The sequence below is a fragment of the Madurella fahalii genome (genome assembly GCF_045866475.1).
Source record: "Madurella fahalii IFM 68171 DNA, scaffold_5, whole genome shotgun sequence".
Taxonomy (NCBI): domain Eukaryota; kingdom Fungi; phylum Ascomycota; class Sordariomycetes; order Sordariales; genus Madurella; species Madurella fahalii.
Window position 1 is genome coordinate 1371160 of NW_027263975.1, and position 26294 is coordinate 1397453.

At 56.0% G+C, this 26294-nt stretch overlaps 7 protein-coding genes across 7 annotated transcripts; 4 read left to right on the top strand and 3 right to left on the bottom strand.

Moving 5' to 3' along the window:
* Positions 1 to 2035: 2035 nt before the first annotated feature.
* On the top strand, positions 2036 to 2911 carry MFIFM68171_08977 (Pyridoxamine 5'-phosphate oxidase Alr4036 family FMN-binding domain-containing protein; the record flags this gene model as incomplete). Its single annotated transcript, XM_071064396.1, has 1 exon — positions 2036 to 2911. The coding sequence occupies one exon, from the start codon at positions 2036 to 2038 to the stop codon at positions 2909 to 2911; it is 876 nt and encodes a 291-aa protein (XP_070920497.1).
* Positions 2912 to 3789: 878 nt separating this feature from the next.
* On the bottom strand, positions 3790 to 5629 carry MFIFM68171_08978 (uncharacterized protein; the record flags this gene model as incomplete). Its single annotated transcript, XM_071064397.1, has 2 exons — positions 3790 to 5270; positions 5371 to 5629. 2 exons carry the CDS (start codon positions 5627 to 5629, stop codon positions 3790 to 3792), a joined length of 1740 nt encoding a protein of 579 aa, XP_070920498.1.
* A 4892-nt stretch (positions 5630 to 10521) lies between these two features.
* Positions 10522 to 11754, bottom strand: MFIFM68171_08979 (uncharacterized protein; the record flags this gene model as incomplete). Its single annotated transcript, XM_071064398.1, has 2 exons — positions 10522 to 11285; positions 11634 to 11754. 2 exons carry the CDS (start codon positions 11752 to 11754, stop codon positions 10522 to 10524), a joined length of 885 nt encoding a protein of 294 aa, XP_070920499.1.
* Positions 11755 to 13106: 1352 nt separating this feature from the next.
* Positions 13107 to 17042, top strand: MFIFM68171_08980 (Putative aaa atpase domain containing protein; the record flags this gene model as incomplete). The annotated part of the gene is made up of 1 exon (XM_071064399.1): positions 13107 to 17042. The coding sequence occupies one exon, from the start codon at positions 13107 to 13109 to the stop codon at positions 17040 to 17042; it is 3936 nt and encodes a 1311-aa protein (XP_070920500.1).
* A 2688-nt stretch (positions 17043 to 19730) lies between these two features.
* On the top strand, positions 19731 to 21351 carry MFIFM68171_08981 (Rhodopsin domain-containing protein; the record flags this gene model as incomplete). Its single annotated transcript, XM_071064400.1, has 2 exons — positions 19731 to 20065; positions 20139 to 21351. The coding sequence occupies 2 exons, from the start codon at positions 19731 to 19733 to the stop codon at positions 21349 to 21351; spliced, it is 1548 nt and encodes a 515-aa protein (XP_070920501.1).
* Positions 21352 to 22244: 893 nt separating this feature from the next.
* Positions 22245 to 23097, bottom strand: RPB5 (DNA-directed RNA polymerases II 24 kDa polypeptide (RNA polymerase II subunit 5); the record flags this gene model as incomplete). The annotated part of the gene is made up of 3 exons (XM_071064401.1): positions 22245 to 22773; positions 22857 to 22939; positions 23005 to 23097. The coding sequence occupies 3 exons, from the start codon at positions 23095 to 23097 to the stop codon at positions 22245 to 22247; spliced, it is 705 nt and encodes a 234-aa protein (XP_070920502.1).
* A 568-nt stretch (positions 23098 to 23665) lies between these two features.
* BFR1 (multicopy suppressor of BFA (Brefeldin A)) lies at positions 23666 to 25382 on the top strand (the record flags this gene model as incomplete). Its single annotated transcript, XM_071064402.1, has 3 exons — positions 23666 to 23794; positions 23897 to 25087; positions 25179 to 25382. 3 exons carry the CDS (start codon positions 23666 to 23668, stop codon positions 25380 to 25382), a joined length of 1524 nt encoding a protein of 507 aa, XP_070920503.1.
* Positions 25383 to 26294: the final 912 nt, after the last annotated feature.

Here is a 26294-nt window from a genome sequence, read left to right on the forward strand (position 1 = left end):
ATTCACGAAGAGGGCTCCCGGGGTATCTGCGGATGTACATCAGTAGCCAAACCTGAGACTGCTCCTATACAATGTTGTGGCGTCCACAGATCGATGAACCTCCCAGATTTAATTCAATGTCCTCATCTTCTCACTTTTCATATCTCCGTAGTCCCCATTGATATAGTAGCAGCCACAGCACCGTAGATAGCGGCAACGCGGAGGGAATCTCACGGCATTTCCAACAGCCTGGAGCTGCCAAGATCCTCGAATAACAAAGCTTTGTCCCCTCGGGATTAGGACGCTCTGTCTCCGACGTGCCAGGTTTATCCCCGATTCTGGTTTGTCAAACCTGCCTGAGCTAAGGTGTCTTAGTCTGCCTTGATATTTGCTCGCGGCCTCGGGGTCGGCTTTTTCAGCTAACGTCATTGCACGATATCTCGTTCTGGGCCTCGCTCTGGATCCTGCGGAGAGGCTTCAAGGTAAATTTCACATTCTCAAATAAGAAATGGAGTTGATGGTGTATTAAGATGGAGTTCGCCGTAGTTCCTGCAGCGCTCCAGAATAACAGAAGTACTAGTAGCTCGCTGAGCGGAGCAAACTCCTGTTATGGGCTTGCGGCTAATGGGACAACACGCGTTGCCACGGGATCGCTCGTACCGGCGAAGATACGAGTCTGCCCATCTCTGTTATTGGCGGTTACATTGCCACCTGTTACTTTATCAATATAACTACGGGGACCGAAATACTTCGTAAGTACAGCTACTACTATATAAGCGGTGCTTTGGCCGGTCTTCCTGACGACCGCGTTTCGCAAGGTCTGTCGGGTGTCGGGAAAAGAGATACCCCATTCCCCGTTTGTTCAGAGGTTCGGTATAGTCGGCATGGTCCGGTTGATTGGGGCTATTACGACAAGCGCCAAGATAGCTGCATTCAGATGCTATGGTCTATGAAGTGAGCGTAATTGCTAAAGCTCTCAAAAAAGATAGCGGCGTTCTTCCAGCCTCTGTGGCATAGTCTGAGACCGGTTCAGCTGTGGCTGGGCTGTCCGTGAGAGCTTCCACCAGACAGCGTAGTACGTCCGATTTGGTGCTCGTAGCCGCGAGAAATTGATTTACCAAGTTAGGTCCGAGCTGAGCCAAGGCGTTTGTGCCATCGATTGGATTTGATTTGGATGCGAGGCGACTAGAGGGGTGGATAGTGGCCCCTTGAAGAGAGATGCTGCAAGTGTATCAATAAGAGGTCGTTCTACAACACTAGTGACCAGCATTGGAGATCTTATGATTTAACGGATACTGGGATTGCTTCACTCTAGCTACCACTCAGACCGCTAATACAGGACGAGCTGTCTTGCAGGCCCTTGCTCTGGTCAGTGGGTTGTGATCTGTACGCGTGTTGGGCACAAGCTTTAGAACCTATCAAATATTTAAGAGTTGTAAACAGATTTGCGAATCAATAGGTCAAATGACGAGACTTGTTGATTTCAGTTATAGCTAGTGCGGAGTTATTGTTACCTAAGGAAGGTACTTGAGGGCATCTAATTATAAGAAACAATCAGAAATCAAAAAGGAAAGAGAAATGGAATTTTAAGGTACGTTAGCGATCCTAGCAACCTGAATTGAGACTTGTCACATTTCGGTTCCAAATTCCCTGATCTGGCCTCTCTCGAATACCGCCTGTCCAATGCACTGCATCTTCCCGCTCTCACCCCGCAGGAGCGACACTAGCAGCCCCGCAGCATCATAATCACTTCAGCGATGAAGTCATTCCGCCGACGATCTCGGCCAACAAACGCAACCTGCTGCATACCTTACTAAAGGTTGACTTCTACCTGCTTCCCGTTTATCAAGACGGTTCCGACTCGAAGATTCGCATGGCAGCAGCGCAGAGACGCTCCTACATTACCATAGCGAAAACAGCCAGAATCTCACAGTTTTCCTCGATTTCAAGCCCACACCATCACCTACTAGTGCCTACTTTTCCTTCATCCAGACTCATCACCACCACTACCACCAACACCACCACCACCACCACAACAACCACCACCGCACCCAAAATGTCCAGCACCCCCAACCCTCCGCCGGCGCCTTGGCGCTCCCTCTTCCTCTCCCACCTAACCCGCCTCAACCCGGTAACCTTCACGCTCGCGACCCTGCACCCCACGCCGTCCTGCGAGTCGCCGTCGGCGGGCTTGCCCGCGGTCCCGCGCGCGCGCACGTGCATCTTCCGGGGCCTGTGGGGGGAGCTTCCGCGCAACGCGCACAACGGGGCGGCGCGCAACCCGGCGCTGTACGAGTCGGACCTGCCGGTGCTGACGACGGACGCGCGGACCGACAAGGCCGGCGAGCTGTTCGACAGCGCGGGCGGCGCCGGGGGCGGCACGATGACGGGCGGCGGCGGGCCCGTCGAGGCCGTGTTCTGGGTCGAGCCCGCCCGCACCCAGTGGCGCGTGCGCGGCAGCGCGTGGGTGCTCGCCGCCGATGCCGACTCGGACGGGGAAGGGGCGCGGAAGGTCAGGGACTTGTTGATGCGGCGGATGCGGAGGAGGGAGCAGGCTCCGGCTCCGGCTGGGGATCAGAGTGAAGGTGGGGAGTGGAGCTTCGCGCGCGAGGTGACGGCCCACTTTGGGAACCTGAGCCCCCTCATGCGCGGCTCGTTCAGGGGGCCCGCGCCTGGCACGCCGGTGGCGTATGGAGCCGCGGAAGGGGAGGTGAATGCCATGGGTCGGACGCTTGACGACTTGGAGGATGAGGCGGCGAGACGGAATTTTAGGACGGTGGTCATCGTGCCCGAGGAGGTGGACCAGGTCGATCTGACGGATGAGGCGAGGCCGAAGCGGTGGCTTTATGTCTATCGCGGTGCTGCAGGGGAGTCGAAGCTTGCTGGTGGTGAGGTCATTGGGGAGTGGGAGAAGGCTGAGGTTTGGCCATAATAGCAACTAATTAGGGCGTTCGGTAGACGATGGATTCGAGTAGTGCTCTTTGGAACCGGTGCCCGTGGTTCATCGCAGTTGCTGAGCAAGGTGATGCTACGAAGCAGAATTCTCCATGGGTGATTCAATAGGAACACCCCGAGTCCATGGGTAGAAACTAGATTCAATCTACGTTATCCGCCCTTAATGATAAGAGATGCGCGCAGGGAATGCAAAAACCACGTCGATTCGGCCTGTTCTGCCAGTGAGCGCCTCCCTTTAAATTGTCCGTCTCCTCCCAAGGTATTTTACGTGGCTTGTTGTTGAGATGAAGAACACTTTTGAACAGGGTGCCGGCCCTTACTCCCGCAACTCGTAGCAGAACGGCCTCGTAGAACGCGAGAAGCTGCCGCGCGCCCGTGAGACGGCGAAGGGGGAGGATGCTAGTAGTTTCTTTCATTAGTGCTGAGGAGGACATTACGGTGGAGATTCGGGGGATCGATTGTCACATTGATCATAGAGCGAGAGAGGAGCGCTTCGGGAAGGGTTAGTGCTGGCTGTGTGAAGGGTTGAGTGACTACCTAAAAATGGAATACGGTTGGTTTTATGCGCTCAGTGCGAAGAGCTCGGGGTTATAGAAGAATCCTGTCGTTTACTTAGGTACTGGCTCTACCTCGCTCCGCAGTGCTCGGTTTGATATCTAAACAGAAGAAGGTGCGTAAAGTATCAAGCGCAACATTGCCAGGACGGAGATGACCGGTACATTTTATATCAAACCCGGTGGACGAGAAGTTTAGAGCAAAGACACACGCATCCCCGGTGATACCTTCTGTAAGGTTGCAAAATGTGCCCCCGCCACCCGCTCAACTGTATGGCGCCATGAATTGAACCCTTCCCAGTCAATATTCCGCCCCATTCTTCAACAACAAGCTCCGAATATTGTCTGTCTTCGCCATGTTGAGCGGCTTCAGCCCGGTGTTGGATATGGCGTTGACGGGCGCATTGTGCTGCAGCAGCAACTTGACCACATCGGCCCGCCCCTTCGCCGCCGCCCAGTGCAGCGGTGTCCACCCTAAGGGGCCGCACATGGCCGGGTCGGCACCCTCATGCTCGAGCATCTGACGCACGTCCTCGTAGCGTCCTTCCTCGGCTGCGCTGCACAGCGAGTGACTGTCTCGGTTTCGCAAGCAGGGACTGGTCTTCAGGGTGCGTATGCCCAGCAGGTTGTGCGCTCCCTTACCGAGGCTACCAGTACTCTGTAGTGGTTGCACGCCGAGACTCGGGGCGGAACTGGGACGGGGAGGTAGTAGTGGTGGCGGAGCGGCTTTTGGGCCGTGGTGCGGGCTTGGGCTCGTATCGCACAGTTGGCGGAGTATGGCGCTGCTCTCCTTCTCTGATTCGGACAGGGCCTTAATACTGACTATGAGCTCTTCTTGCTGGCGCTGGAGTGCTGCAAACGGTTGCCGCTCATTCAGTTGACGGAGGATGGTACCGTTCTCCTTCTCTGATTCGGAGAGTGTTTTGATGTGGGCTGTAAACTCTTTCTGCTGGCGTAGGATCCTTGCAAGCAATTGATGGCTTGAGCTTAGATCACTCACTCGACCGATTATGGTGGCGTTCTCCCTCTGCGATTCGGCGAGGGTCCTGATGCTGGCTGTGAGCGCCTCCTGCTGGTTCTTGAGCGTTGTAAGGAGTTGATGGAGTTCGTTCTGCTGTTGGTACATTGCCGCCGTCTCCGCCACGGACTCCTGGATGCGCGCTTGAAGATCATCCCCCATCGCCTTCTTCACATCAGACAAGCCTTGGCTGAATTTCCCAGCTTGCGCGGCAGACTCGTACTCCACGGCTTTGCCCGCTTTGGTCTGGCTGCAAGACTTGCCGCCATGCAGCATCTCATCCTGAATTTTGAGAACCAGATCTTCCTCTTCCAAAGAAACCAGCTCCCTGATGAGTGCTGAGGCGGAGAGGAGGCTGCCGTGATGGCGTTTGATCTGCGCTCCCCGGCTTCTCATCCAGCCCCAAAATTCTGGAGTCGCCGCCAGTTCTTCCTCTACTCCCATTGCCCTAGGCCCGTCAGCAACCTCCCACTTTGTCGTGACCATCAAGACATTTGGAAACGCTTTGGGCCCGCAGAGCTGCTTGAAGATCTCAAGACCCATAACCTCAGAATGGCGCACACGCATCTCGGTGACAGATCGCAGATACAGAATACCGCGCAGCTTTACGCCCTTGGCGAAGTAGCGCACTAGCCATTGCGCGATCTCCTTCAGCACCTCTGTATCCCTTTGTTTGGTGTTGTCAAAGCTGGGGGTATCGACCAGGCAAACGTTCTTCAAGGCGTTGACGGGTTTGCACCTGTATGCCGCCATCTTCTGGGTGCCTTTGAGTTTTGAAGCACGTGCGTGGTCAGCATGACGGGAAGATCCAATGCTTTGACCACTCGGGAAGTGCTCTGGGGGAACGCAAGGAATCTATCTCACAGCTTTGAAGGCCATGGCCAGGCTCAGGAGGGGAAGCATCGTCAACGCATAGTTGTCTGATGAAAGTGCTCTTTCCCGACCCTGATGTGCCCATTACGGCAATGACTACGTCGGTCGCCTGCGGCTCGTAGCCGCTTTGAACGTTCGCTTCTGGGATCGACTGATGGGCCATGTCGGTGTTTCGCTCCAGCGTCGATTCGGACACTGCGGTATGCCAGTCGTCATCCGCCGTGTCGGACCCGGGATCCTCCGGTAGCATAATTCAGAGCAAGTGAAAGCTGACCCCGTGCTATCCTCTGACACAGTTTACGCAGCAGTTGGTGATGCCGATCCAGTGTTGTTGGGCCGGCAATGGGACTTGTCATCGCCCTCCTTTATTGGGTCTCGGTATTAATTAGTTGAGTTTGGGCATCCGAAACATGTCATTACTTTCAATCGGGTCTCAAAAAGGTTGCCCACTACTAACCCAATCCTCCGTACTCCGTACTGTGTACTGTACATTGTCGGTTCCGTTGGTCTTGACGGAGCATGCAGGCCACTGGATGATATTGGCTATGGTAATGGTGTCAACTGGCGACGGCGCCGAATCAGAGCCGCTCTGCCTCGGCAAAAAGAGTCCGCGTGCAGGTGAACCATCAAGAGGCTGGAGGCCTTGCCGCCTTGCGGAACCTGATGACGTTCCTCCAATTTCCTCAAAAGCGATTCAGGTGAGAGCTCCCTGGAGCAGTCTGCTTTGTTGTTGTCTGGTATCCGGGCAATTGGTGCAGATTTCCGGTTTGATCATTGGGTACGAATACATATACGTCCGCACAGGCAGCTAAGGTACCTAAACCAATGCAGCCAAGCCGGGGTGCGTCTGAATGAAGGCCTCTGATTCCCCGTCTGCCGAAGCAGCCTCGTTTGTACTTGCTGTGTCACCCAAGTTCTTGTTTTCTGCAAAAGGTAAACTGCACGGCACTGTTACATCGGATCGCATTCCCACCAGCTGGCCAACGTGCCATGGTAGGTACTGTACATGACCGTGGCCCAAACTCTCTCTCTCTCTTTTTCTCCTCCTCCAGTTGAGCCTCTTAATGCTACCCTCATGATAAGTTCTCTGCTCCCTTGTTCTACTGGGTACTGTTCTAAAAGTACCTTACCTACCCTCTCAGCTGTCCCGTCATGCCAATGGTCATTCGGGCACAATCCTCAGAGCGAGACATCTCTGCCCGATTGTTCATGCGTCGCCATTGACAGGCAGTGGAGACAAGACTTAGTTCAACACTATGGCTATCCACATGAACAAATCAGGAGGCTATCAGGCCGACTCTGCAATGGATTAATTCATGCTGAAAAGTGACATGGTGACATCGTTGGCGCCCGGTTCCTTGTTGCAATTAGTTGCCCTCTGTGTCGGAAACTTCGGACGCTTGATAGGTCTGCCTCCTCACTTTCTTTCTTTTTTTTTCAACGGAACAATTCGCTAGGAGAGATTCGACCTCGACAGCGCAGTTTGTATGGTCACCAAGCCCGCTCCTGCGTTTCCTTTGTTCCTTGTTACCGCTTCAAACAACTGTGGACACTTAATAGTAATTTAATCCTCACAACAAACGGAAATGAACGGCATACAGGCAAATACCAAGGAAGCCCAAAATAGGCGCCAAACCTGCCAAAAAAAAAAATAGACCCTAGGTCTTGACACGCCTACGGTTAATGGTCGTGCCGGGCAACCGCAGGGCAAGCAAACCGAGTCCATATCCGCGGCCGGAGCCTAGAATCATGCCGAAGTCAAGAAGCGCAAGGCTGGCTGGGAGAATTTGGGAAATGGCGCTGCTGCTTGGGACGATCACCAGCTGCCAGACGCCGGCCACCTCAGCAAGGTAATGATGTGTAATAGCAAGCCAACGTTTCCCAATGTGGCGGCCGGTGTGAAAGCCACGACCAGTCCCGAGGCTGACCAGTTAAAGCACCACAATGGTAACGAGGAGGATGACGAAGAGGCTGCCGATCCGGCGCGCCATCAGCTCATCGACTGGGAACCGGCCAACCAAGCGCTTGACGACCTCCATAACAGGACACTGCAGAGAAGCTGCTCAAGTTGATCGAGTCCGTGACCAAAAAGCACAAGGACGACATGGAGAAGAAAGACAAGGAGTTGAGACTCCTCAGGGCCGAGAGCGAGGCCTTGAAGGCGAACCTGATGCATTACCGCAACATTTCCAAAGAGACCGATGCTATGCTTGCGAGGATGTCGCTTATCGAAGGGACAGTTGCTAAGGCTTGGAATATGGTTTTGGCTTCCAGTGGTGGGCCCATTAATGGTCTGCAGAGGGGGATGGGTGTTGATTGAGTTGGGGAAGCGCAGGTGTTGTGAATAACAGTTGACATAGCATCTGCAGTTTGACGTTTGTTATTGGCGCTGCTTTGTGATGGATTCCTCTGAAGATTCAACAGTTTTCACCTTATGTTTACGGTCACGAAGGTGGGAGACATACCTAGAGTACCTAATCCACAGTTCGACAAATATCATCTCAAATTGATTGCATACTTGTTCCTGACGAAATTGATGAGAGGCTTACGGCAATATCCAGATTGTAACAATTGCAAATAGTCTTGGATTAGAGTTTATCCGGCAAACTGGTGAAACACGGAGGTCTAGTACTACCTAATTACACCCCAGCGGGATATATGCGGATGGGTGTGAACCCTCGAACAACAACAAGCTAGGCTCATGTGAGCCATCGCTGTGAATACTGCGGCTGTTTCGTATGTATACCCCAAATCTGGCCAACACATGATCAAGTGTTTATCCCATTTTATCACCATCACGCCCAATGACCCCCGTTCCATTTCCGTGTCAACCATTCTAGTACTCTCTGCAGGCAACGGCATTTCTGTGATAATACTTGCCATGGGCATCTACCTGTCGCGTCCACTGCTCTCTTAAACATAGATATCCCGGCAGCCGGAGAATAAGAAATTGTCCGTTCTACTGGGGTGTCTTCACAGGGCACATGAAGATAACATTACCGTAGATAAGGTACCTTAGTAAGCTTCCTACTACACTAAAAACTGACAGCTTGCCATATCTGATTTCCATCTCACTCGGGGGTCACACCATTCTCTAGCATTACTAAACTATGATGCCTAGCATCACCAAGAAAACCGAGATACTCTTATTGATTTACCCAAGCCGGCGGGCCACCCCTTACTTAGCCGCCGACGGAGGAGCGCCGAAATGGAAGGCTCCGCCGCTGAAGGTCTGACGTCCATAGGCAACTGCCCCTCCAATATTGTTGCCGTGGTGGGAAATGTTATGGTAATATGTGACGCACTATACAAACAACTCAGCCCGGACACCGGTTTTGTGCGATAGAGAAGCCTTCGCTTCTTTCTAGCGCAGATCGCAGTGCGACTTACATTCAGCTGTGGGCTCGCCTGCTTTCGGTTCTTGCCCCGTCCCCTGCCCTGGCTAGGATCCTGGTCCTAGAGTGCTATATCAGAGTATGCATTACTCAGAGACGAGTGAGCACCATTATAACGTACCCGAGCCGGCGGCGGCGGGGGAGTTGCGAGAATCGTTTGCGTCGTTGAGGGGGCTGAGGAGGAGCCAACTGTCCTCCCTGTAGAGTTGGATGCCTCCAATCGTCTCATGTTCGATGAGCACATGCGGTGACGTGTCTCAGAAAGCAAATGGCAGCGAATATTGGCCGAGAGTGAGTAACTTGAGTTTGATTGCCTGTCACAACCGCCTGGCCAGAACTGGGGATGCTGTGGGCATTCAGTTATGTACACCTGACGCCCGAATCTGATGAAGCCTGCAATCTCAGCACCATTCAATGACTCTCTGATTTATGATGCCCGACTATCAACTAAACCTCAGCAAAGTCTGTCTGCCACAGCACCAAGTCGGTTCGGGAGGGATCACAAGGATATCATCCTGCCCTCCACGTTCCACCGGCAGGTGCACGTGGCACATGTACTTAGTACCCCTCTAAACTCTTGGCCCAGCCAAACCGATTGAATCGATTCGACGTTTACCGAGGAAACGCTGGGAGCTTCATTTTCCCTCCTTGATCTGGAGTAATGGAAATCAAGCGCCATGCGGTGCGACCGCCGGCCGGAGCGATCAGTTGCCCGAAGCTTTAGGCATCCAGAGCCTCAGCTGCCTCACCATGGCAAGTACCTGATACCAGTCCGTGGCCTATGCCAAAGTTCAACTGGCCGCCGGAATTGAATACTTGTGGGGCCTCCATAGAGCACGGTTGCCGAGCCTAGGTTATTGCCCACGTGCTGTACCTGCATGATAAGGCACGAATGATTCACTGGTGTACCCCCGCGTTCCAAGGAATCCAAGCCGGGGTTGCCGGGTTGACGGGACCAGCTTCGACCAACTCCCCCGCAGGCTGAGGAGGTGAAGGTTCGCAGGCCTGATTCTCGGGCTATGCGGCCATTGTCGGGTTTCGTGATTGCGATAACACTCCCCAGTCCTTCGCAAACAAGATCGTGGAACCCATGATCATATCCAAGGCGAGGGCGGGTACGCTGAGGAAGCCGGTCATTGTCCTCGTCAACACTGACGGGAAGGTGAGCGATTAATTATGAGGAAGGAAAAGTGCACCTCATGCTTCCCCAGCAGGAAGAAAATGACTTTGGTCAGCCATACCGGGAGCCGCGGACGGCTCTGTGTGACACTATACGGTACTGCAAGAGATCGTCCGTCGGCTCTCAAGCCCTACGGGGACGCAGCTGTCGTCTTCGTCGTTTCCCATGTTGGAAGCGACCCGCAAGCTGAGGAGTTCGTTCGGGAACTTGATGCGGACTACGAGGCCAGGAGTATGGTCTACTGCTCCAAGGAGAGACTGGATGAGCAGTTGGCGGTGTTTCAACGCATCAACGACAGGAGATACACCGGTTGGGTAAACGCCTTGTGCTTTGGCAATGACGGGGAATTATTGGAGGCTAATCGTTGCGATTTCCGTAGTTGATGAGATTGTTCCTTGCGGCTCTGGACGGTCAAACGGCATCGTAGCATTAGTGAAGGAGCCAGGTAAAATACCTACTTTCGATGGATTGGTGATCCGTAGGTCTTCACAAGCTTTGATTAGAGAATTTCACTTGCCATCAAGCAGCGCATCGACTATCAATTCAAGAACCGCATCATCATCATCATTAGGAAGCTACAAACTGCTCAAGCAGCATACAAACATCTTCGTGCCCTTGTCGGTGTGCAATATCCAGCGCAGTCTTCCCGTCGGCGCTCCTGACTCTGCGATTCGCGCCATGAGCTAATAGCGCCTTGACCATTGCGCTGTTGCCTTGATTGGCCACCATATGAAGCGCCGTCTCGCCAAAGCCGCAGGGCGCACTCAGCTCCGACGTTCTTGCTAGAAGGATGCCAAAGACCCCTTCATGCCAACCCTGTATAGCCGCATGCAACGGCTTTTTCCCCGAGCGAGCCTTCATGTCCACCTCGGCCCCGTTTTCCACCAGCAGCCGTACTACCCGCTCAGGCCCCCTTGCCACCGCCTCATGCAGAGCCGTACGGCCTCGCTCACCAGGCTCGTCCACATGGTCTTTGACCCATCCCACCGCGAGCAGCGCGCGCATGACATTGACCTCCCCGTTCCTCGCCGCCAGGTGCGGAGGGCTCCGCCCACAACTGTCCCGCGCGCGGGGATCGGCATCCTGGCGCAGCAGGTAGGTGACCGTCTCGGCGCTGTCGGCGCGCCCGCCCGCGGCGGCGAGCAGCGCCCTGGTCATGAGCTCCCTCGTCTCGGCGTGGTTGTCGGGCCCGTAGTCTTCAATGGCCTTGATCACGTCGACGTGCCCGTTGCGCGCCGCCAACTCAACCGCGGTCATATTCCCCACCAGCGTCGTCGCGCGCGTTGCCGTGGGAGGCGGCTTCGTGGAGGGCCGTGTGGTGACAGGGGTCTCTGCCGTTGACGGGTACGCCGTCCTTGATGAGCGCCGTGACGCGTTCGGAATCGCCGCGGCCGGCGGTTGAGATAAGTTCGGTCACGCGCCGAGGGCTGGCTTCAGGTTCTTTAGGGCGAGCCTTTCTCAGCAGTGCCTGGGCGTCGCAAACACCACGATCGGCGCGGTCGTCTAGTAGCTTAGGGGCAGGCGTCTGACCACGTGTCGTTCTTCTGCCGTGACTCGACCGGCCCTTCCCTAGGAAGGTTGAAACAGTTCAGTTCAGTTGTCAGCGGAAAGCGTATGAAAATGGGGGTGCTGTCGTAAACGCACAGGTTGTCTTGTGCGGATGCTAGTACCTTACCTACCAAAATTCATGACGAGTGTCGTGACGCGTGTCGTGATGTTCTGCTGCCCGTAGGCAGTGACTTCCCCCCTGTTATCTCCTCGGTGGGTGGCTGTAGTAGCTGTTGTTTTTGTTGCTGCCATACTGCTCGATGAGTCGAGGACATGAGAGCTCCAGCTGCTCTGTCGTCGCACTCGGCACGATTGCTGGCGATATGATGTGGCGCGATAAATAGGTAGACTCAAGCCCGCCCAGTGCCTCTGTTTCTCCGCTGCTTGGTCTTATTTTGGAGAGAAACGGATAAGAGGCCTCTGCTCTTAATTAGACCAATGAACCAAATGAGCGTAGGATTCTCGGGTAGCTTCATGATGCCGGGTGGGCATTTCTAACGAGGCCCGTAACATGACTTGGACTAACTTAATATGACGCCCACCGTGCTGTTCGTTCCTCCCCGACGATTGCCGCCGCAGTCCGGGTATGACCGTAAATTACCACATCTGTATTTACAAACTCGTCCATACCACTCCGCCTTCGTTTGCATAGGTAATGTACCGGTACCTAGGTAAGATGCAGCAGTAGTTGTTGGCTTGTCTGATCGCGGGGCGGATAGCTAGGACCATAAGGGTGGGCATCAGCCAATGGATTTTGGAGTCGATCGACAGCATCAAGGCATTCCATATCGTGCAGACAATCCTATACGTTGGTCTAAGAAGTTGCTGCCCGAACTTGACCAAAGCCTGACACCACCGCACTGCTACCTGACTGAGGCGCAACTGTGGGCAGCAATCAAAGTACATTACCTGATTACAAGTTGGATAACGGGCTGTTTGCCAAGACACTTTCCCCGGAGAAACCCCCGTCGCCTGCTTGAGCACTCTCTGAACCTTCTTCTCCCTGCAACCGCAGTTCCGTTTGTTGTCCTCGCGTTCGTCCTCCTGAGGTTCCAACTGTTGCCTCGGTTTTGTATTGGCGGCGAGATGCGCGCCTTGCGCCACAAAAGTTCAAGAATCGGCTGATGCCTACCCGATCAGAAGCATCAGTTGCCCTTCCCTTACCAGTGAGCCCAGCACAAGAGGTATCGTGGTTCTCGAACGCCAAAGTACTGGGTACCTTTACTTCACAAGCCTTGTTGTATCTACGCTACGCAGCAGAGAGCGTGCGGATGTCGAGCCCAATGCCACCCGACGCTGCCAGGCTACTTGACTGCCAGCGACTCATCGGCAGCCAGCACAGAGCCGCAGATTCGCGGAGCATCCTGACAACAAGCAAGCCTTAGTCTTGCTAGCGAGCAGTCATGGGGTTATCATCTCTTCTTGAGTGCCAGTGCGGCTCGTCCTACGGAGCAGAGCTTGATAAATGGTCTCCAACCCCATCTGCTCACATGCTCACACGGTTCAGTGTACGAGGCACTTCCCTGATTACCCTCCTCATATCATATAATCCAAAAAACTGGAACTCCGTCTACCCGCCTGCCCGTCAGCACTCGCGGTAAACCATGGCCTCGAGGGACATGCAGCCCCGACCTGCCTTGGGCCAGGTAGTCCAGATTGGGACTCTGTATGATGCCGTCAATGACCGCTTTCTCGACTCATCCATATTCACCGCTCGCCATGAGCCGCATTCTGATGTCGTGAATGTCCGCACGGTCAACAAACCGAAAGCTACCACTGTTGGGCTCATCACCAACGTCTACAAGGACAAGTTCAAGCTTCTGGGCGTTTCAGCCGACCTCGGTGCGAGTGTCATGGGCTGGCTCCTCGAGTTCGACGACCGAGCCTCGGATGCTGGCGCCTACCTGGTCCAGTCGCTGACAGGCGGTGCTGCTACCCAGGCTTCTCTGGTGCACCGTTCCGTCGGAACAATGGAAAAGCTCAAACTGAAAGCCAAAGAAGAGCTGGTTAACAGCATCGATAAAGCGTCTCTTTGCCATCCCGTCGCCACCCACGTTGTAGCCGTTATCGAATGGGGAATCGAGGCCATTGTCGACATCAAGCTGGCCCATGGTGCAAACCCGAGTGATCGCCCAGCCGCCGGCGGCGTGATGGAAGTCGCCGAGGGCCTCAAGACGGCACTAGAGGGGGTTGACAATGCTCAAGGCCCCTCTCTGAAGCCGATGGCCGACCAAGCCCTCGACATCTCTATCTACAGCAATATCATGCCCCTAACCATCAACAGTCGCTCTTTGCATGATGTTGTAGCGTCAATCCGCCAGTCTTGCGAGCCCCGAGTTCGGGGAACCAGAGGGATGCCCGTCATGTACCGGCTGCTCCCTATTGACCAGTTCAGGCGTTGCGTCGGCAACGGGACGGCTGACGACGGCGAAAGCGATTCCGATGACTATGAGGACCAAGAAGACCGTCAGGTCGGGCCCAAAGTTGTCAAAATTGACTCTGAGCGTCTTGAAAAACTCTCGACGGCATTCGAAAGCCTGCTGGCCACGCACCGCAGCCTTGTCGAGTACAAAGCTTTCCTCTCCACGCACCAGCTCTATGCGCAACCAGCCCACGTCTCGGCGGTGCGTAAACTGGCGGACGTACTTTGGACATCGATAAGCCACCTGAGGCACAAGTACGGAACCGCTTTGCGGGAAGTCCGTGCCGGGACGGAGCCAATGGGCATCCTCACCGAGTTCCATGACTCGGTCGCTCTGACCGCCGACAACCTGCGAAGTGAGACTTACATTGTAGACCGGGAGCGCTGCAAGGTCGAGTTCATCGCCCGTGCTGTCGACGCCGGCGCCGTACATCTCGGCTCCGTATATCTCGGCTCCAAAACCGGGGTTACGCTACAGGGTTTTCTAGCAGAACACAACCGTGGCGACCAGGAGGCGTACGTCTTATCCTTTGGCCTTGCAGCCATGTTTCACGATAGCTGGGCAGACAATGAATTGCTGCTCTTCGAGCTTCTGAACACCAAGGGCACAACCAGAAGCCCGGTAGTTCTTATGGACTACGACGCAAACGGCCAGCGCCTTGATGAACCTCGTATTACCAAGTACCAGGGCAACCAGCAGACCACCCGGGACCTGCTTGACGAGAGGCAGTTCCTAGCGGACAAATGCCTCGCCCAGCCGGCCGACCGCACTTACGAGACGGACAACGTACAACAACCCGTTTCGCGCCGAGTTGTCAGGATTCCATGTCCAAACCCCAACTGTGACAAGGCCAAAGTTCACTCGTGGCTGTGCGCCAAGTGTCACAGCGTGCTCGAGTACGGGTACTCGGACCAATACATCTATTGCCAATGCGGCCGCAGCCACTTCCACAAGTTCGAGTTCAAGTGCAGCGACGTTGCCCAGCATGGTCTAACCTTCGTCCCTTACGAGAACTCTCGCCAGTTTGAGACGCTGCTGAAGAGCCTCCCGTCTTCGGATTACCTCAACATCTTGATCCTCGGCGAGACTGGGGTGGGCAAGTCAACCTTCATCAATGCTTTCATCAACTATCTCAGCTTTGAAAGCCTAGATGAAGCACTAGACAGCGAACGACTACACTGGATCATCCCTTGCTCCTTCTCAACCCAGGTCATGGACAGGAAGCGACTGGCCGGTAAGATCACTGAGCACCACATCGTGGTTGGCAAACGGGACGATGAGAGCGACGGCAGCCGGGGCAGCTCGGCGACGCAGAAAGCGTCGGTGTACCCGATCAACATTGGGCCCAAGACGATCCGCCTCATCGACACGCCGGGGGTCGGCGACACGCGCGGTCTGCAGGCGGATAAGAAGAACATGGCAGACATTCTGGCAACCATCAACAGTTACGAGGAGCTGCACGGCATCCTCATCCTGCTCAAGTCGAACAACTCACGTCTGACCGTCACCTTCCGCTTCTGCATCCAGGAGCTCCTGACTCACCTGCACCGCGACGCCCTGCACAACATCGCATTCGGTTTCACCAACACGCGCATCTCCAACTACACGCCGGGGGACACATTCGGACCGCTCAAAACGCTGCTCGAACAGCATCCCAACATCCAGCTGCCGCTGAACGGTGACACGACCTACTGCTTCGACTCGGAGAGCTTCCGTTACCTAGCGGCCAAACGCCAGGGCGTGGACATGGAGAATGAGGACAGCTTCCGGCGTTCGTGGGCGCACTCAAACGAGGAGACACAGCGGCTGATACGCTACTTCCGGTCCCGGCGGCCACATCTCGTTACCAACACGGTCAGCCTCAACGGCACGCGACAGCTTATCCTCGGCCTGACGAAGCCCATGGCCGACATCTCGCAACTGATCCAACAAAACATTGTCCGGTGCAAGGCTCAGGAGCAAGCGCTGGCAGACTACAAGCTGGCCGGCGACGACCTCCGCAAGCGGTTGCAGGTCCGAAAGGTGTTGCTACGCTGCAAGCAGCTCGCCAGGCCGCGCACAGTGTGTTGTGATCGCCAGTGCATCGAAGTGAAGGACAACGGTAGCGGCCAAAATGTAACCGATTACAAGTCGCACTGCCACCCGGGGTGCTACCTCAACGGAGTACAGGTAGAGGCTCTCGGCACGCCCGACCTGGCCCAGTGCTGGGCCTTCAGCGGCAATGCCAGCATGTGCCGGCGCTGCGGCCATAACTGGCGCAACCATATGCACATCATGTACGAGCTTGAGCCGTACACGGCTACGGTGACGGACACCGTCATCCAGAAGCAGCTCGATGCCAACGCCGGCGACGCCCGCGTGCGCGAGGTGGCCCTACAGCAAGTCAAGCAGCAGATCGCCGAGTACAGGGACGAGCACGACCGGGTGCGTCGCGCGGCCGCCGTATTCGGCGCCTATCTCAAGGCCAAGAGCATCGCGGCCTACAACGACGCGACGGTGGAGTATCTCGAGGAGCAGATCCGGCTCGAGAAGGAGGTATTCGCCGTGTCGGGCGACCGCACCAAGCTCGACGCCCTCAAGCGCGACTTGGAATGCCACCAGGAGCTTGTGGAGGCGCTGACAATGGGCACCAAGCTGCCCGACGGCTGGCCGGCTGTCGACGCGGTTTTGGAAGAGGCCACCGTCGACAAGTTGGTCAAGGAGATGTACGGGCTCAAGCACTTTGGCAGCCAGCTGCAGGAAGTTCACTCTACCATAAAGCAGGCCCACCAGGCTACGTACCGTGAGCGGCCGTACCGCGTATCACGGAAGAAAAGCGGCCGGTCGCCCACCCGGAGCCACGGCCATCGTGGGCCTTCCGGCCTAAGCAGAGTCTTCCATAGCATCGGCTCCACGCTGCGGGAAGGTGTCAACTATGTCGTGCCGTCAAGGTTCGGCGGTGGATCCGGCCCCGACCCTTCGACTTGGACTGCTCAAGAGATCCAGTTGCCGAGCAGCCAAGCGGGCCGGGCCAGCCATTACGGATCGTCAGCGCCACCAACACATGAGCCAGCGAGTAAGGGCCCGTACGTGTCGCCGGACCTAGCCCGAGGACGACCAGTTATTAGAGCTATATGAGACCTGGCTGGGGTTGGTGTAGTCAAAACAGTACATATCAAGTTCGTGATGGTCTTGGCGGATATTAACCTGCGGAGAGAAACACTTTCCAAAGTCTATACCAGTGGGCTTGGAGCCTTGTTGATTTCCTTGGATAATTATAGAACTGTGGATCACATCAGCCCACAGCGTCCGGTAGTTATACGCCATACCGTGCTTCAATGCCTCATGGTTCAGAAACGGGTGTTCAACTAACTGTGCGGCTGATTTGTGGAAGGGAGCACTCCAAGGGCAAGGTCTTGGTGTCGAGTATTGTACTGTACACAGGGGATCCAGGTAGAGCCCGTTATCCACACCGTAGGGTGCGCATGAGGCAGCGAGACAAACCTACTTCGGACTACTTTTATTTCCAGGTGTTGAGCGGCAAACTCGGCCCTCTCCTCGTTTCCCCGTCACTCCGCCGTTGTGCTCGTCGTCACTACACTCCGTCAAACCCTAGATCTGTGCTTCAGCCGAACTTACGGCCGGCTCCGAATTCAATGGACATGGAAGCCAGTTGGATGAGGACGGAGCGCGCCTCTTCCAGGCTCACAGCCTGGTGAGCCGCTCTGAAGTAGACCGCAGTAGAGGTTAATACTGCTTATTTCTCCTAGATCTTTTTATGATTCACAAGATATACAACTTCTTTCTTTTTCCGCTACTAACGCTCTATCCTTGAGCCTCAGTTCTACTTCCTCCGGGCTTTCTGCAGTGTGGCACGGTTATTTGTCAACCTGGGTGCGTTTATTTTTAATACTTATTTTATTTTATTTTATTTTATTTTTATCTTTAATTTATTTTATTTCCGCATGTATACAGCGGATGGCGTCATTTCTGACCCCATGCTGCGGGCTTGCAGCGATCTACATACACCGAGACGTCAGGCTGAGAAAGTTTCTTCAGGACGAGAAACCATGATGAAGAGAGAAGATCGTCGCTCGTTGATCCTTTGTCTCCGGTAGACTCACAGCCGAGAGAGAGGTTTTCCTGTAGCGTCTACATGTGGAGTGTTGGCTGCTGCTGTGGGTGCCCAAGGTAAGCGGCTTGTGCGGGTGGGACGGATCGTCCGTTTCGGTAGCCCCGCAACTCTTTTTCCCTTCCCCTTTCAATCATGATCACCGTGCACCTGGGGTCTAACTGGCCCAGATCCGGGGACCCGGTGCCAGTTGACGCTCGGTGACAACCCCCCCATGCTACTCACATGACCTCCCGTAATATTGAATCCGATCAATAGGCACCTAACAGTTGGGGCAGGTCCGTCAGGGTCTCCTCCCACCAGTGACTGACGCAACGGGCGGATGGTTAACGCAGACTGGCCAATGGGCAGCTGCCTCAAAAATACCTCCCATCTTGGGGCAGACTCAATGCTCTTGATCTTAACGCAATCCGGACAGAGATGCAAAGCGGGATCTACCCCACGTCGCATCGTAATGTATGTGTTTCTAAGCACCCAGGTCAGACGTCTGTCGGTCCCTTCACGCTCTGGTGTTTGTTGTCACTCCGATGCACGTGCCGACGCTGCTGGGCCGCTTTCACCTCGACAACGAATGAACCGTGATCCTTGTTCCCACACGAGATGCACGACGTGAAACGAAATTGGGGCGCCCGTTTTTCACGGACGGAGCCCACTTCACCGTAGTCCGATTTTGAGAGCAGTTCTCTGCATCTACTTGTCTGCCTTTATCGCCTCGAATGAGGGCGGCCACTTTGCTTACCGCATCGACATGTTCCCGTACTGCTCGCGAATGAGCGAACCCGGGTATGTATTCGGCAGGATGGGGCTGCAGTCGAGCAGCGACCCCGCGGTCTTGACGCAGCACAACCCAGCTCAGCCCAGCGCCCAGAGCGGAGTTGACCCGACCAAGAAGCATGTGCAAGGATACGGACTCTGGTACTGTATGTACGTGTAGTTGGCAGGAACCGAACAAAACCCTCAGCCACCCACCCACCCACAAGCCGTCCCGTCTGGCCTTTGCCTCTGCCAACTCAGCCAACAGCACCAACCACAACTGGCGACACTCTGCTGGGTGTGGGATGCGGCGGGATGCTGCATGCCTCGAACGACCCGCCCTCGCAGGATGCCGGTCCCATTAAGTTAATTCTTAGCGACCCGGCCCACCCCCTTCCCGGTGGCCAGGATGGCGACTGCGGCAGCTTGGCCCCAGCCTGCCCACCCCCCCAACCCACAACGTCCACCCATCCATCTTCCCATGCCCTCGCATGCTCGGCCTATCGGTCTTGCGTGCATATTAAGTCTAGACCAGCCAACCCGGATACCCCACGGGCGCATCTTGTTCTTGTTGCTTCTGATTTCCCCTGTTCAACGCCTTCTCGTGCGTGTGTGCCTGCTCTTCGAAAGGCTTTTATCAGTTTCCATGTCCACCCGCATGCTGCGAAGCTGGCCTGCCACTCAGACAGTACGACCCGCCCGCTTGTTATTCCCGATAGGCGAACCGCAGACGTCATAGTGCGAAATTAAGATCCGAGACAAGCTGCAACGCCGTTGAGCTGCCCGTGACTTCGAAGTCCAGGGTAGCGTGAACCCTGGCCAGGACCGCCGAAACAAAATCGTCCGTCGGGGAGACTGGATTCCAAATCTGCACGGCGGTTCTCATCCCCGCTCGTCCCCTCTACGGAGGATGACGGGCGTGGTGTGCCTGGAGCGCTACTATGGCTCTCTACTCCGAACCTCCCCGGTTGCACCCCTTCAGCGAGGACAAGCCCACCCTCCTCGTGTGCTGGTGGATTACCACATTCTGCACGGTAATCATCCTGCTACGGCTTGCTGGGAGGCTCGTCCGGACCGAGAGGCTCTTCAGGGAAGATAAGACGGCGGCCCTAGCGCTGGTTCCGCTATTCCTGCGCATGGGCTGTGTTCATGTTATTCTCGTCTACGGCACCAACAACGCCCAGTTGGCCGACGCCGGGCTTTCGGACGAAGACCTCCACAGAAGGTCGATTGCTAGCGGACTAGTCTTGTTGAGTCGGGTCCTCTACGCTGCGACGTATGTGTGACGTCTACACTCAGTCCCTTCTAGAAAGTCGAGACCGCCGCTAACCGTTGCACTTGGCTTGTAGTTTGTGGATCCTCAAGTACGCCATCCTCGAGTTCTTCCGGCGGCTCAACGTCAACTGGGAGCGGTCGTACGAGGTCTCCCTCGTGTTTGTTCGAACAGTTCTTATCACAACGTTCATCGCGGTCGTGATAAGCGACCTAGCCGAGTGCCAGCCGTTTTCTCACTACTGGCAGGTGTTGCCGGACCCTGGGGGACAATGCCGCCAGGGATATGCGCAGCTCTTGACCATGGCCATCTGCAACGTCCTGACGGACCTGCTGCTGGTCGTCTTCCCCGTTCCCGTTATCCTAGGCAGCTCGATGTCCACGAAGCGCAAGTTTCACCTTGTGCTACTCTTCTCTCTCAGCCTCGCCCCGGTCGCTGTCACGCTCTACCGGGTACCGCACATCATCCAAGACCACGGAAGCCAGCAGCGTCGGTCACTTTATGCTTCGATCGAACTACTCTTCGCCACAGCTGCGGCAAATGCCTTAGTGTTGGGATCGTTTGTGAGGGATAGAGGCGTAAAGAAGAGGAGGTTCAAGTACGAGTCGGTCGCAGCGGGCTCGTTGGAGCGATCGTCGGCATCCGAATCCCGGCGGCCAACGGTTCTCAAGCATTGGGGGAGTGACGAAGATTTGGTTCGGGATATGGGCTACGGTTTAAAGCCCGAGTTACGAGACTCGCAACTGTCACCGGCCGACGCCCGACAATATGTGCCAGCCCCTGTAGCTAAGCTGCAGGAGGAGATGAGGCTGTGGCAGTTCCCTGGTCAGAAGCGAACAAACGCAGCGCGCAGTGATGACGCTGGGGACAGAGTCTCCTCAATAAGGAGCAACTCGACCGCAACGCGGCGGGTCTCCTTTTTCGATTACGGCGGCCTACTAGACGACCAACCTCGCCCTACAAGTCGACGCGAGAGCGGCATGTCCAGCGATCGACCGACGCCTGCCGCTGCCGTGCCGGAACCGGCAGTTCCCGCCAGCATGAATGGGTTCCGGCGGGGCTCGGCAGCTCTATTACAGGATCTGGGCGGATTCTTGATGCCGCCAGGCTCGAAGACGGCGAAACCTGCTAGACCTAAGAAGGCAAATAACAACACCACGCGCCAGCCGATCCGGCGGTCCCAAACGGAGGCGCCAAGCGCACCATCGACGCACTCTGATGACCGTCGAACATCGGCGCCGGAGCTCATAGACGTGGGCGGCCTACTCGACACTCCTAGCTCCAGCTGAGTCGCTGTTGTACGCGCGCGCCTGCTGGGGGCAACACAGCGCTCATAATTATTAGACCACCAAGGCCGGCGGGGCCGTTTGGACGGACACACAGTCACACACGGCAGCATACGTCGCTGGCGAGGAATGTTTCGGCGTTTATTTGATAGAGGATGGGGCTAGAACAATGGCGTTGGGACGGTTTGTTACACATGATGAGAAACGACAGCCTCACAAAGGCGATATGACAGGCCCTAGAATAGCGGGCAAAGGGGGGTATATGACAGGTGCTCCGAGCCCCAGGAGGCTGGAGGTTGATCCGTCACGGAAATGATGTTGCAGCGGCCGCCGCTGGCGGGTGGCTACGGTATTTGGCTTGTTTCCGCTTACTTCTACATATTATACCCCGGCACTACGGAGTCCCCGTTGTGGATTTGAGATAGTATTTCATGGTCGGCCAGCTCTAAAGTAAAAAGATAATACCAGTTCCTAAGGAGGGCATATTTCGTCATTTGTACCCATTCCCTTCGAAACGCTGATGAGACAAAAAGATGGCCATTCTTGTCCAATTCATAACGCCTTAGGTAGCTATGGTGCGTTCGTATGTCACAATGCTACTCACTACAGCACTCGAGATATGCCAGCTCTACGAAGCAAAGTCGGATGATGCTGTCCATTTCTGGTCCAAGACGCAAAAAAGAGACCAGTGGGAAATGCCTCGACAAACCCTCCCCTAAAACGCCGGCAAACGAAAAAGCAACCCGGCCTCAAAACGCCCCTGTTGTTGTTGTTGTTGTTGTTGTTGGAGATAAGCAACCTGGTGATGCTCCCAAGTTCCCCCGGTCTATCAATCGCCGCCCCTCCCCCCCCCCTTTTCCCCCTTTCCACCCAACTCAATCTCACTTTTCCCCCCTTCATACGCATAGCCTATAACTGGCGTACCGCCCCGCCGTCTCGCTCGTCCGGATGATCTTGACGACCTGGCCCTTCTTCAGGCCCAGGTACCTCGCGATGGGGTCCTTTGACAGGATGCGGGGTAGCTGGGTCTCCTTGAGGCGGTAGCGCTTCAGCAGGGCGGCCTTCTCCTCGCGGCTGAGCACGACGTGCTTGGGGACGAGCTCGTGGTGGGTGATGTTGACGAGGAGGTCCTCCTCGAGGAAGCACTCGAGCATGGTGAACTGCGACGTGACCGTCATGACCTTGCGGGCCTGCGACGACAGCGCCACGGCCGTCACGAGGATGCCCGCCTTGAAGTTGTTGTTGTAGCAGTGGTCGATGAACTTCTTCATGACGCTGATGCCGATCGACGACTTGTCCGGGCAGAACTCGACCCAGATGGTGCCGCATTCCGGCGCCGGGTCCGGGTTGGCCGGCGTGGGGGGCGGCGTGAACTTCTTGATCATGGATTCGGAAGGGCGGGCTGAGAATTGCATTTTCGCGCGGCTAGATTGCGGGGAGGTGGCGAGGTAGAAAGGTTAGTTATCTCTAGGCTTGACCGAGGCGGGAGGGAAAGGGCAAAAACGGACTTGGGACTGCCGTCGTCGTTGGTGTATTCAGAGCGGAAGCGGTCTAGCGAGATCTTGACTTCCTCTTCGGCCAGTTCGTAGCCCTGCGGTCGGGTATTAGTGTCTGCGCTTCTTGATATGGACGAGACGAGAACAACTGCGTGCGCACCCGGTCCTGCACCATCTCGTGGATGGTCCTCCACGCGCGCCATAGCCGCGTCGTCTCCTTGGCAAAGACGCTGGAGTTGTTTTCTTCCTCCATCATAGGCGGACTCCCGTAACTTGGACTAGAAATTGTCTCGGCAGACGACTGCAATGGCGATGCGTCGCGGGGCGTGGTGCGAGTGGCTACGAAGGGCGACGTCGAGGTCTGCGACGTGACGAGGCTGAAAGAAATTCACAAAAAACGAGGGTCAGCGCCGAAAAGGGCAGTGGCGTGGAAAGCCATGCCCCACACTCCAGGGCCCCCGGTCCGCTTTAAAGTTCCCGCACGAGCCACATGGCGAAACCCAAAAAATAAAGGCCACTGATTCGGGAAATAAAATTTTGGAAACGGCGGTTTCGACGGAGGGAAGCGTATTCGAGTCCGCTGCACTCGGTGCCTCCTTAAAGTTTACTGCTGCTCAGTAGCATTAGCCGCTAAGAAGGTGCCGGTGGGGTTGGTTATATATATTTAAGAAAAGCCATCTGGCCCGCTCTCCCCTGCTCCGCTTTTACCTCCCGAGTGCCAATCCATCGGTCTCTTTTGGGATTGGATTTTACCCCTTTCCCCCTTGTACTATCATCGCCTTTCATTCTAACACCTCACTCATTCTTTTTCGTGCCTCGTTATGGCTGCCGAGACAAGCGCTCCTGCCGCTCCGGCAGCGACGACCAAGCCCGTCAAGCCCGACGAGGCCGCCTTCAAGGACGGGCTCGCCCGGCTCGAGAGGGAGCACAAGGCCGCGCAAGAGAAACTCGTGAGTGTTACCTCCTGCTAGTTGCCAGTCAATTGGACTGCGTGACACCCGCAGGGCTCCCCCGTCACGAAGACTGAAATTGACTCGTCGTGCTTGCCACAGAACGCCGTCAAAGCCAAGATCGACCTCGCGAGCGGCAAGAACAAGGAGAACCCGACGCAACAACGCCGTCAGGAGCTGATTGCTCAGGCCAATGAGATCCGCAAGAAGCAGGGCGTCGGCAAGAATGCCCGTACCGCCAAGATGGACGAGATCAAGCGGCTCGACGAGCAGCTCCGCAGCCGCATCAACGAGCAAAAGACGGCCCGCTCCAAGGTCCCTTATAAGAGCACCGAGGAGATTGACGAAAAGATCGAGCGGCTAGAACGCGACGTTAACAGCGGCACCATGAAGCTCGTCGACGAGAAGAAGGCCTTGGCTGAAGTCTCGAGCCTGCGCAGGCTGCGCAAGACCTTTGCCCAGTTCGACAGCTCGCAAAAGGCCATTGACGACCTCAAGGCCAAAATCAAGGAGATCAAGGACTCCATGGAAGACCCCGAGGCCAAGGCGCTCAGCGAGCAGTACAACAAGATCCAGGCCGAGATCGACGCCATCAAGGCCGAGCAGGACGAGGCCTACAAGAATCTGTCTGCCCTCCGCGACGAGAGGACCAAGCTACACGCGGCCCAGGAGCAAGCGTGGCAGGCCCTCAAGAAGCACAAGGACGACTACCACACGCAGCGCAAGGCCAATCTTGCCTGGGAGAGGGAGCAGCGCGAGAAGCGGCGCGAGCGGGAGCAGGCCGAGCGGGAGCGCATCGCCAAGGAGCGCAAGATGGAGCGCGCCAAGCAGATGCTCGCCGACGCCAGCGAGCCGGCCTTCCTCGAGGAGATCCGCTGCGCCAACAGCCTGCTGCACTTCTTCGACCCCAAGCACGCCCCCGTCGAGAAGGCGCCGCTGCTGGCCGACAAGGGCCTGGCGGCCACGGCGCAGCGCAAGGTCGACGATTCCGGTCTCACGGGCATGCGCCTCGTGCGCAAGGAGGACCGTGACGACGACTACATGCCCGCCGTCAAGAAAGGCAAGAAGGGCAAGGGCGGCAAGAAGGCCGGCGCCGACGCCGCCGACGCCGCCACCGCCTCCACCGCCTCTTCCTCGTCGTCCAAGTTCAGCTGCCCCCCCAAGGTCATAGAAGACTGCGGTTTCATCGGCGTCAACCCCCCGATGGCCGCCGCCGAGGTGCCCGAGGTCATGGAGAAGATCAAGGCCAAGCTCGACCAGTGGAAGGCGGACCAGCCTGAACAGACTCGCAAGGTATGTTTTTTTTTTTTTTTTTTTTTTTCTTTTCCTCTCCGCTTCTTTTCCCTCCCTTTTCCGCTCGAAGCTCACATCCCTGTGTCTCTAGAACATCGAGAAGGCCAAGAAGGAGATTGAGCGTCTCGAGGCCGAGGAAGCCGGCGAGGCTGGCTCGGGCGCGAGCACCCCGAACGGTGTGAACGGGAAGAAGGAGGCTGACAAGCCCGAGGCGGCCGAGGAGAAGAAGGAGAAGCCGGAAGAGGAGAAGAAGAAGGAAACGCCCAAGGCCGAGGAGGTCAAGGCCGACGCGTAGGAGAGCGGTAGCTCCGGCAATGGGTCTGGGGTTCTTCTCGCTGCCGCGTAGGAGGGCGGCCGCCGCAGAGGTCGCGGGGACCGTTCCAGTGCCTCGCGTGACGAGACGGGTGGTAACGGCACTGGGAGTGACAGTAGCGGCGGGGGGGTTTTGCTTAGCAGCTTCTGAGTTTGTAGTTCTTTTTTTTTTTTTTTTTTAAGGTCAAAAGTGATCGTTATCGTTACATGCACTGCAGGTTTTTGTGTAGTTCTACAGCGAAAATCAAATGAGGGGGTGCCTCTCTAACAATAGCACTCGACATTATCTGATTGTTGGCAATATGCACGTCACGACCTTGTTTTCTTATGCCCTCCCTGCTGACAGCCGTTTATCTGCGTCCGCCAATTCCAGGCCCTCGTGGACTATGCGTTGGGCAGCGGGGGCCGCTGCAGACTCCCGTGCCTCATCTCATCTCATCTTGCTTCTTTGCCTTGTTTGGTCCGACGCTGAGGAGCTGACACGACACGTGCTCTGCTTATCTTGGGCATCTACCTATCTCTATCCGTCTTGTTTGTTGGGCTCTCTCCTGAGAGGAGGAGAGGGGAGAGGAGGAGAGGGGAGAGGAGGAGAGGAGGAGAGGAGAGAGGAGGAGAGCAAAGAGGGGGAGAGAGGGAGAGAGGGAGAGAGGGAGAGAGGGAGGACGGCGGACTGAGCGAATAGCTTTATCGCTCTGTCTGTTTGTATATGTCTATTCGTCAACGCAGGATAGGTTCGCTCAGATCGAGGCAGTATCCCAATTGCCCGGGCCGGGCAGGCACACCACCAGCTAGCATCGATTATCTGTCTCAGGTTGGGCCTCTGGTAAGATGCAATGGTCTACAGCATGCCATTCGGTGTCGGCGGCGGCGATGGCTTCAACGGGCGAGACCCCCG